General features: G+C 34.6%; 1 protein-coding gene across 1 annotated transcript; it reads right to left on the reverse strand.

Moving 5' to 3' along the window:
* Positions 1 to 588: 588 nt before the first annotated feature.
* On the reverse strand, positions 589 to 7,131 carry casp21 (caspase 21, apoptosis-related cysteine peptidase). Its single transcript, XM_055180478.2, has 6 exons — positions 6,977 to 7,131; positions 6,755 to 6,843; positions 4,935 to 5,069; positions 3,630 to 3,808; positions 2,983 to 3,106; positions 589 to 1,458 (listed from the first exon to the last, which is right to left on the reverse strand). The coding sequence occupies exons 1-6, from the start codon at positions 7,033 to 7,035 to the stop codon at positions 1,217 to 1,219; spliced, it is 828 nt and encodes a 275-aa protein (XP_055036453.2). The 5' UTR covers positions 7,036 to 7,131; the 3' UTR covers positions 589 to 1,216.
* Positions 7,132 to 12,223: the final 5,092 nt, after the last annotated feature.

Consider the following 12,223-nt stretch of genomic DNA (forward strand, 5'->3'; position numbering starts at 1 on the left):
TTTCCATTAAAAATGAGAGAATGTCCGCCATGTTTTTTGTTCTCACGGCCGGTAGCTTGAAAGTCACGTGACTTGGACGAAAAAAAAATGTAACAGTCATACAATTCAAGGGCCATTAAAAGAATAGGCGAAAAAAAATGTAACAGTCATACAATTCTAGGGCCATTATTGTAACTCCTCTACGTTTTGCAAATTGGACCAACGTAGTCAGGGTACGTTTTTACATGAGACTGGGTTGGCTCATGTTCAAACGCGGCGAAACGTGACATTGTCACGTTGGTCCATACGTCCCTATAGGTACGTAATTTCGTGATATTGGGTTGATAGCATAAATAATACCTGTAAAATGATAAAGCTCAAAGTTCACGGTCAGGTGATATATTTTCTTTAGCAGAATTTGCCTTTTAAAGCCTACAGCGAACAGCCGGTTTGGACTACAGCCCTCTACTTCCTGCTTTAATGACGTCAGTAGAACAGTTTTTTTACTAAACTCCGCCCACAGGAATACGTCAGTCACCAGCTAAGCTAACGGCAAGCTGCTGTCGAATCACAACACACTGAACAAACTACACAATCAGAACTCGATTTGTATTTCCGAAGGCGGGACTTCATTGAACAAGGAAGACATCAGACCGTTTTGAGGACAGTGAAAACAGTGCTATTGAGATAAGTAAATTGTGTGAAAAATACCATATTTTTTACACGTGAAACATGAACACATGTTATATTGTGCTTTGTAAACACAATCAAAGCTTCAAAAACACAGAAAGTACAGGACCTTTAAAAAACATCATACTAATAACAGAGAAAGATGAAATTTTAAGCAATAAAATTAAAAAATTAAAATTCTGTCATCATTTACTTCCCTTTTAATGTTGTTTTTAACCTGTAAACATTTCTTTGTTCTGCTGGACATTCATATATATTTATATATTATTTTATATAAATTAGTAGTTGATATCTTGACCTCTTAAAAGAAGATGCGCCACACCCACTGTTATGTGTTAATTCACCTTTTTATATGTATGCTCTTCTTCAAGACGCTTTTTAGGTAAGTGGTTGCAATCAATTTTTTTAAGCTACACCTAAACAAAAAAATTGAAATACAAAATAAAACAAAAAACTTTTGTTTAAATGTAGCTTAAATAAATTGATTGCAACCACCCACCCCAAAAAATTAGTAAATTGAATGAATAATTTTTTTCAGTGTAAGAAGTTATCGTTTCTTCTTCTCGGGAGCATGAAGGTAGAAATCTTTGGTCAGTCTGGATGCAAAGCATGGCATTTGTCTTTTTTTATTAGTTGCTGAATCGAGGGTGTAAGACTGGAAGTGATTTGCCACACTGTGGTTTACTCTTGTCAGAATCTGAATGACCTCTAGATGGCAGTCCATTAACATCTTGCAAAGCTCACAGATAAACACAGAACCCTTCTGTGGACTCCTCCATGAAAAATACCCTGAAGAGGGACAGTAATGGTTTTAGTATGTGCATAAGTGCGTGCCATGTGTGCATCTCTAGATATTTATGTACACGGCCTATAGATACAGTAGTGGCCAAAAATTAGGTCTAATGTGGAAATGTTTACGATATTTGCTCTTAATGCCCCCTCAGGTCAGGTTAAACCATCAGAATATGATATTTATGGTGTAAAATTGATAAAACACTCAACTTTGGGAAATAATTATAAATTATAATAAAAAAAATTATTTGAAAGAAAGGAAAACAAGAGCGTTCATTCGAAAAACAAAAAGCTCACAGGTAATAAAGCATTTCATTTATGCATTTAGTGATTTGCAGTGCAATAAAGCTAAAACATTTTATCAGTATCTGAGTTTGAACCCATTATCTTTTGTGCTGCTAATGCAAAGCAATTTATGTTAAGCATGCGTTAACTGCAATTTTATCTATTATTAATATTTATTTATCCTAATTTGTGCTAATATTGTGTAGTCATTGTCCAGGGCTATAATTTTGCACATGCTGAGCTTACCCCAAACACACCAATGCAACATGCATGCAAAAATGCATCTATAATAAAATATTTGAATAAAGAGTGCACTGTAAAAAATAAAAAGTTGACTTAACTTAGATTTTCAAGGCAACTTGCTGCACAGCTTTTTTGAGTTTACTCAACTCTTGGATGATGTAGTTCACCTAACTCAATTTATTGAGTAACGTCAACTTACACCAAAAAGTTGAACCAACTTAAACTGATTAGGTAATAAACAAATTTCTATGTTTATTCAACTAGTGGCTAAGTTGGGTAAAGAGTAATTTAGTATATCCAAATTTAACTAATCTACATGTTGTGGACTGTGGGAGTGTACACAGAAAGGTCTCATAAACAAAGTCTTTGTCTGACTTAAACCTTTTTGCTGTGAGGCAACAATGATGCGCGCTAACTCACTCTGCTGCCCTCTACACTGAACACACACTTCTCAATCATGGTAACAATGAACAAACATCATTCTTTTAAAATGACTCCAAATACAACATATAACTAACATTAACAACATAAGAACATAAATAAAGCCAGCAAACATTAAAACAGTCATCTTTTTTAGTAAATATTAATCAAAGAAGTGAACATGTCGCAATGCATGCTGGGACTGTTTTTTTTTAATTGCTTGTTCAGATTACTCAGTTTGGCAAGTTGGGTGAACGAATTGGACAAAAACTTATATATCTAAGTTCAGTCAACAAAATAATATTTGTTAGCTGAATGATTATGCTCTTTTCATTCAGTGAACACAAAACAATCAATTGACGCCCTTCAACAAAGAAATCTTTGTTCAAGTTACTTAATGTTCTTTGTTGAATGAACATTTTAAAGTTGGATTTTTTTACAGTGTGAAGATGTCTAGAGTTGGACATCACTTTTGGCCACTATTGTATATAAGACACACCATGTGTCATATATTTAAACTATCCACAATTATATACAGTATATGAAATAACTACAAGTTATTGCAATGCCAACCTTCCACTGTGGAATAACAGCAAAGAAAATCAACTTCCGGAACATCGGAAATTCCAATAAAATCCCCCGGTGCTTCTTCACTGTCTGCTTCAACACCATGGTCATACATCATCCCTCTGCAGGCCTAAAGATGAAATCACACCATAAAATAACACACAGGCTTGATTGAGTAAAAGTCAATCTTTAAATGAAAGTGGTTAGGCTTTTAGTATAATTGTTAACATTGAGGATATCTATAAACTAGCGTGCTTCAAAAAAACATTGGCAATATTAGCATTTAAAATATACAGTCTCTCATTTTTGCCAATACAGATCAATGGTTTTCATGACATCATTCTGCACTTCAACTTTTATCAGATTTCAGGCTATGAGGTAAACTAAACACTATTGGTCATTCTAAAAGGCAGAGGGGCAACTAAATACTGTATGTCCCATCCTAACTTCCTTTGTCAGTGGAAATTACATCAACATAATTGAACATTAAATCACTTTAATGCTGGGAAGTGACAGTTCACACAAAAATGGAAAGAAGAAACAGGAAAAAAGCCATATGGATTTGGAAAAGTATTAAGGTGAGTGAACAAAAACCTAATGTTCATTGTAGTGCATTTATTGTCTCCACCCACTTATTAGCATGTAGCGAATACCTGCAGGAAGAAGAGTTTGGGCTTGCCCTTTAAAGTTGGGCAGAGGTCAGAGGTCATGGTCATGGTCAGAGTTTTGACAGGAATCGAGCACTGATCTGATCCTAGAATTGTTCCTTCTTCTCCGTGGCTCATCAGTACACACACGAAGCAAGACATGTCAGTGTGGTTTTCTTTAGACACTGAAACACATACAGTACAGACAGTTAGTCAAAATTACACATACAATACATACTAGTGTTGTAGTTCTCGAGACCGGTCTCGGTCTCAAGACCGGTCTCAAGACCACTTTTTAAAGGTCTCGGTCTCGGACAAAGAGAACTCTGAATTTTATTTCAAGACCGGTCAAGACCACAACTGATGGCACACTGCAAAAAATGATTTTCAAGAAAAAAATTAGTATTAGTATTTTTGTATTTTTTTAGTATTTTTTCTTGATGAACAAAACGACCCAAGAAAATAAGTCTTGTTTTTAGAGCAAAAATATCAAATTTAAGTGATTTTGTGCATAAAACAAGCAAAAAAATCTGCCAATGGGGTAAGCAAAATTTTCTTGAATTTTTCTTGAATTTAGTGTTTAAGAAAAAGGTTCAAGATTTTTTTGCTTACCCCATTGGCAGATTTTTTTAGCTTGTTTTATTCACAAAATCACTTAAATTTGACATTTTTGGTCTAAAAACTAGACTTATTTTCTTGGGTAGTTTTGCTCATCAAGAAAAAGCATCCCAATTCAAGACCTCTAGATATTTTTACTGAAAACAAGACAAAAATATAATTTTTTCTTGAAAATAATTTTTTGCAGTGCACATCACAAATTTCTTTTTTATCATTAATTTTATGCAGTTTATTCGGGTTTGGCATATGATGTTGGCATTGTTTAAGCATTGTTTAAGTTTCTCCCAATGACAGTTTTTCTAATTTTATTACTAAAAACACCTGCATTGTGTTAAGTGGATGGCAAGCCATTGAAAGACAGTTCAGATTAAATGGTTAAGTTGATTTCAGCTCTTTAGTGTTTGTTCACTTTTATTTGCTTATATTAAATTCCCACATATCTGCAATGCCTTTGATTATTTTATCAACTTCTCTGATGGCACACACACACACACACACACACGCATGCACACTTTAATGCAGTGACTTGCAATGGTCTTGGTCTTGACTCGATCTCGACCCTTTAAAGTCTTGGTCTTGTCTCGGTCTCGGCATGTCTTGGTCAACATGTCTCGGCATGTCTTGGTCTTGACTTGGTCTCGGTTTAGGTGGTCTTGACTACAACACTAGTACATACAGAAAATTACTTTGTACCTTTTCTCAGTGCTTCAATCATTTGATCAGCAGACAGGTTTCGTTCCAATTGTACATTGAAGCCCAAAGACTGAAATGTACTCAGTAATAAATCTTCATCTACTCTACAGCCATTCCTGTGCAAACGTGGAGCTCCTGGAACATCAAGACAACAAATAAAAGTAGGCAAAAAGAGTTTAATGGTTCTTGGTTTAATTCTTAAAGTACTTTAAGGAAAGTTGAAAGTGATTCATTGAAATTGGGATTCAGTGAGTCATATGTTAATTAAGTGACTTGCTGAATCAGTAATTGAGTCATTTGTTTGTGAATCAAAGTACAATGGTATGTTTGTAGCCCACCAAGGTCAGCGATGATAAATGTGTCATCCGTTTAATCTCATTGTTTTATTTTGCCGCTGAATAGTGCTGCATGAAACACTTACAGTATTACATCTGTGTTGCGGCGATGAACTACTGAGTGCACATCTTATTCAGCAGTTTCAAAAACAGCTGTGCAAGTAATATAAGGGCTTTATTTGAGGAACAAATACTTGGTGAGATACATCACAAAGTGTGCTGTATATCACATGAACAGAAGAAATTGCTGTGGTATTAGAGTTGAGACACTATGACAGATCCTGAGTCAGCACAAATAAAGATTAGTAAAAATACAGTGTAATTTAATACAATGTTAAATTCCGATTTAATGTTCATAATAATGTAATATTTAAAGCCGTTTAATAGATGGTGTTATCGATCAGGTAATTTATAAATGAAAAACATAATTTTAAAATCTTTTAATCTGAAGGTGTGTGCTTAAATGTTTTGAAAAAACCTGATAGAAAAAACATACTTTTGCTAGACATATGAATTTCCTGTTAGAAAAGAAAAAAAATAAGGTTGTCAAAATCGTATACAAAATAAAAGTTTGTGTTTGCATAATGTGTGTGTGTGTGTGTGTGTGTGTGTGTGTGTGTGTGTGTGTGTGTGTGTGTGTGTGTGTGTGTGTGTGTGTGTGTGTGTGTGTGTGTGTGTGTGTGTGTGTGTGTGTGTGTGTGTGTTGTGTTTAATTATTCTGTATATAATACACACATACATATTATGTATTTTTTATTTATATAACATCTAAAATATATCAAAATCTGAATATATATATATATATTCAGTTTGTTTTTGCATAATCTAAATGTTTCTCAAATGCATGCATGTGTGTGAATTTATATATACAAAATGATTATCCACAGTGCACACACATATATTATGCAAAAACAAACTTTCATTTTATATGCGATTAATGCAATTAATATTTTGAAAAGCCCCAGTAAATATGTATTTAAAAAATAGTGATTTATGAATGTTGAAGAAAAAGCAGCCAATACGAGCTCAGAATAAATGTGACCTCCATTAATATTTTTTACAATTTATCTTATGTTAAAACATCTGCTGTATAAAATGCCACAAGTACGATTTTGCTAATTCTAGACAAATGGTGAAAACACTGCATGTTTTGATTTATTTTTATTTATAACATAATTTAACTGTATTTTTACAGTGTAGGAATTAAGTTTAAAACAACTTGGTTTTGCAAGTCAATTTAACCTACTATTTTACATTTTTGCTTTGAAAATTTGACATAACTTATAAAATCAAGTTGAAATTGTTTAACCTAATTTTTTAAGTTAAAGCAACATGAAAATATATCTTGATTTGACAAAAATGCTGCATATTTTTAGTTAAATGTGTGTTACATAATTTTAGAAGAATCTAGAATCTAGAAAAAAATAAGCTTTTCACATGTACTTTTTACAAACAAGGTCATCATGTGTCAGTGTAGATTTTTACCATTGAAGTGCTCATTACTGATGATCAGACATTTGCCTATATTTTTATGATTCTCGTAGGTCTCAAACACACAGGGTTTTCTGACAGTGCTGTGAACACAAACAGTCAACACATTTCAACATTTCGCTTAAGAATGGCAAATAAATGGCAAATAAAGGCAGAAACTTGTGCAACAATGATCCAAACATTCAGTTTCCTGCATGGGTCAAATTCATGTCTTACCTGTAATCTTCACATTCATTGAAGTCCATTGGGGCCTTTGATTCTCTAACCCACTGCATTCTGTGCTAGATGGTTAAATAATGTAACTTCCTAAAATCTAGTGCCTTTCATGTCATTCTCATTTTGCTTTCATTTTAATAGTAGAAATACAAAGTCTATGCAATTGCCTCAATACAGCGAGAGTTAATATTTTACAGATTTATTTGCCTGTACCAGATACCAAGCGCCTTCCACAATCAGATCTTGAACTATGTACTAAATATTATATCTTTTTTATTTTTTTCCAAATCTTCACTGAATGAGTACAATTACAAGGACATTCTAAAGAAAAATGCTATAGCCTGCAAATCAAAACAAAACAAGTTCTCCCATTGAGGATAAAAACTTTATTTATCATTATCTTTGTGCACTAAAACGTTTTAGCAAATGGTTGAGGAGAATGCACCTGAATTTCATTCCCGCTTCAGTATAATTCCCTCAATAATCACTGACAATAGTATGTAGTTGACATCACCTTTGGGGAAAGTGACTGCGGTTACGGCCACTGAGTGGCAAAAGACAGAGCGGCAGAATGAGTGTGAAATCAGCGAAAAGACGGTGAAAATGCGTCTACATGGAAACAGCTGTTGTGAGATAGACTGTACTAACAGATATAACAAGAATTCGGAGCTATCGTTTTACAGACTGCCAAAAAACACAGAAAGGAGAAGTAAATGGATCATTCATAATTGGGTCCCCAGTGCTTCTATCAACATAAACGTGAAAATGATCAACCCAGTAACTTTTTGATTGGATAAGCCATTTTCTGCAAGCATGTGAAAAATTAGGTCGTTCAGCACTGCCATTTAGTGCAGAGAGAAAGAAAAAATACTTGACAGCACAATTGAGTTTCAATTACAACAAACCACCATCATTGTGATCAGTGTTTGCACTTCATCCGATCATTTGCATTTTAAATGACACACCCAAAAACGGCAATCTTTTGCTCAGGCCAACAAAGTATCAATTTAAACATGCTATAATTAATTATCTGTGGGGTATTTTAAGCTAAAACTTCACTTACGCACTCTGGGCACACCAAATATTTTTTTTACATCTTAAAAAAAATCTCATAATATGACCCCTTTAAAAGTATTTTTCAAGAATTTTATCAGTGTTTGTCTTTGGAAAACATACATTCCAAAGCATATTATCATAATTTTACTCTATTGCATTTCACAAGTTTTTGTTTTACATTTAATATTTAAGTAGCCTACATTAACGTACTTTTACTCAAGTATAAGTAAATGTACACATTTTAATATAATTAGGTATTAAATACATTTTAATATTTAATAATTTCAATATAAAAGAATGCACAGTATGATTTGATATGCTTTAAAATGTGAAGTACATTTTTCCGAGGACTAACATGCAAATAAAACACAGATGATTGGAAAATGTAACGAATGTAACGAAGTATTGTCTACATCTGCTAAGTCCAACTAAATTCAATTTAAGCTGATAATAGTCAGTTTCACTGTCATTATCGCAGCAGCCGCTATGAAAACCAGCCATTTTGTTGAACGTTTGCCACTCAACAGGCCGTGCTCCAGCGTCGTCACGTGGAAAAGTGACGTCAATGCATACCCTAGTCTATACATTCAGGAGGATAAGACACAAAAACCACACACTATACCATTCATATCCTCAATACTGTATAGAAATCACCCAAAAATATAGAGCACAATAAAGATGTATTGTATCGTTGAAGATGTAATTTGTTCTAAATAAATATACACTACTGGTTCTAGTTTAAGAAAATCTTACGTGTGTTTACAATAGCTTTTTTTAGTAACTTTTGTAAGCCAAACTCCCTTGACCTAAATTACAACCCCAAAACAGAAAAAGTTGGGACACAGTAGAAATTGTGAGTAAAAAAGGAATGGAATAATTTACAAATCTCATAAACTTATATTTTATTCATAGTAGAATATAGATAACATATCAAATGTTGAAAGTAAGATATTTTGAAATGTCATGCCAAATATTGGCTCATTTTGGATTTCATGAGAGCTACACATTCCAAAAAAAGTTGGGACAGGTAGCGAATAAGAGACCAGAAAAGTTAAATGTACATACAAGGAACAGCTGGAGGAGGACCAATGTTTAGGAATAGGAATGTTGTCCTATTCTTGTCTAATACAGACTTCTAGTTGCTCAACTGTCTTAGGTCTTCTTTGTCACATCATCCTCTTTATGATGCACCAAATGTTTTCTATGGGTGAAAGATCTGGACTGCAGGCTGGCCATTTCAGTACTCAGATCCTTCTTCTACGCAGTCTTGATGTTGTAATTGATGCAGTATGTAGTCTGGCATTGTCATGTTTGAAAATGCAAGGTCTTCCCTGAAAGAGACGACGTCTGAATGGGATCTTATGTATCTAGAACTTGGATAAACCTTTCAGCATTGATGGTGCCTTTCCAGATGTGTAAGCTGCCCATGCCACACGTATTCATGCAACCCTAAACCATCAGAGATGAAGGCTTCAGAAATGAGCGCTAAAAACAACTTGGGTTGTCATGGTCCTCTTTAGTCTGGATGAAATGGCATCCCAGTTTTTCAAAAAGAACTTCAAATTTGGATTCGTTGGACCACAGAACAGTTTTCCACTTTGCCAAAGTCCATTTTAAATGAGCCTTGCCCAGGGAAACCGCCTGTGCTTCTGGATCATGTTTAGATATGGCTTCTTTTTTGACCTACAGAGTTTTTGCTGGCAACAGCGAATGACACGGTGGATTGTGTTCACTGACAATGTTTTCTGGAAGTATTTGTGAGCCCATGTTGTGATTTCCATTACAGTAGCATTCCTCTATGTGATGCAGTGCCGTCTAAGAGCCCGAAGATCACGGGCATCCAGTATGGTTTTCCAGTCTTGACCCTTACGCACAGAGATTGTTCCAGATTCTCTGAATCTTTGAATGGTATTATGCACTATAGATGATGATAACTTCAATCTCATTGCAATTTTTCTCTGAGAAACTCAGAAAACTATTTTTCGCTGCAGCATTGGGGGAATTGGTGATTCTCTGCCCATCTTGACCTCTGAGAGACACTGCCATTCTGAGAGGCTCTTTTTATACCCAATCATGTTGCCAATTGACCTAATAAGTTGCAAATTGGTCTTTCAACTGTTCCTTATATGTACATTTACATTTTCTGGCCTCTTATTGCTACCTGTCCCAACTTTTTTTGGAATGTGTAGCTCTCATGAAATCCAAAATGAGCCAATATTTGGCATGACATTTCAAAATATCTTACTTTCAACATTTGATATGTTATCTATATTCTACTGTGAATAAAATATAAGTTTATGAGATTTGTAAATTATTCCATTCCTTTTTTACTTACAATTTCTACAGTGTCCCAACTTTTTCTGTTTTGGGGTTGTATTTACTTGAAATACACCCTGAGACTTTAAATAAATATTTCAATAATTCACAGTTGCTTGTTTAACTTCAAAAACATTTATTTTTCATTTTAACCGTTTTAACGTTTCAATCAGTAGTACTTTATATCATTGTTATTATTACCTGTTACTGGACCTTCAGGTAATTTCTTTTGTTGATACATTGATACAACAGAGTTCTCAGTTTTCTGATATATTGCAGTGTTGTGTATGGTCACATGACACGCAGGTTAAACTAATAAAATATTTACTTATTCATTTTAAAATAACTTATATACATTTTGATTTGTTTAATTCAGCAACTCAGGAACCCCAATTCCCTGCAAACCACCAGTGTTAAGTTTGGGAACGCCATAGGGAAAATATGACTTAAGGTAATGCATACAATTAATGAAAAAACAACAACAGTCATTAAAACAAGTACATAAATGAAGAATAAACTATTCACATACTTTCAAATCCTGAGAAAGTGAAAAATGATGGATGCGAGTTTACTGATGTTTGGCTGTTTTAGGTGTTGCCTGCTGGATAATTTGTGTGTTATTGTTGTGTTGCTAGGCCAAATATAACTCAGAGGTGAAATATAACCAAATATAACCCAGGGCATCTCAAAGTCAAATGTTTGTTCCACAAATACAGCTAATAAAAATGTAATATTTTGCTTGCATGGTAAATAAGTACCCATGTAATAAGCGGGATAATGTATATTCCCTAAAGCAGCTTCGCATCAGGATCTTGATCATCCTATTGGGATTTATACTGTGATAAAAACAGGCTGGCTGTACATTATCCCATATTTTATGTGCATGTCAGAAAAAGTCAACAGTAAAAGAACAACAGAAATTGACAGCAGAAATGTGCAGCAATATAAAAGAACTAAACACCTTTGTGTAAATTGTGTAAAACAGGTGGCACCAATACCAGCAGAGCAAAATTTGCCGTAAGTTTACTTTCACATTTTGCATCACCTTTATCTTGGACAGTCTGAGGCCGAGAAAATAACACCAAATACATTTTCATAATTTGGATGTACTCACTGAACAATGAAAATTCTGTCTTAATTTACTCACTCTCATGTTTGTCTAGGCCTGTATGAACTCTTTAAACACAAAAGAGAAAATTCTGATAAATGATGACGAGCACACAGCTGGGGGAAACCATTGACCTTCATAGTAGGACAAACAAACACCATGGAAGTATTGCTATAAATGATGATGAAGACACCTTAACAAAATGTGGCAAGCACATATCCAAGAGCCGACGTTCCCATCGAACTCCATAGGATGTTGTTGTTTTTTCTACTATGGAAGTCAATGGTTTCGACCAGCTGTGTGCACAACAAATCCCATGGAATTCAATGTCAACTCCCAAACATGTGCCCACCACATTCTACCAAAACATCTTCATCATCATCCACCACAACACCTCCACAATATTTGTCTATCCCACCATAAAAGTCAATAGAGACAGAGCGCAACGCATCATAACCTGAAAACCACGCCCACCGGGGGGAAAACAATCCATCCGTCTCCACCGACCCTGCACCGCGATGCCTCCTTGTCATTTCGGGCCCACAACAAAAAGCAGAACAATGTCCAAAAGCTGCTGTGTGACAGGATGCACAGCCAACAAGCAAAAAAAAACAAATAAATTTTTATAAGCCGTCGACCCCAAAAAACGAGCGTTTAAAGACATAAAAGTGGAACTTTTCGTAATACTACTATTAGCAGAACTGCGCCCACTAGAGGGAAACGTAGTCGGCAATCCACTTTTTCCTCTTTAAAGGCTTTTACGGCTC

This window comes from Misgurnus anguillicaudatus, chromosome 9 (genome assembly GCF_027580225.2).
Source record: "Misgurnus anguillicaudatus chromosome 9, ASM2758022v2, whole genome shotgun sequence".
Classification (NCBI taxonomy): Eukaryota; Metazoa; Chordata; class Actinopteri; order Cypriniformes; family Cobitidae; genus Misgurnus; species Misgurnus anguillicaudatus.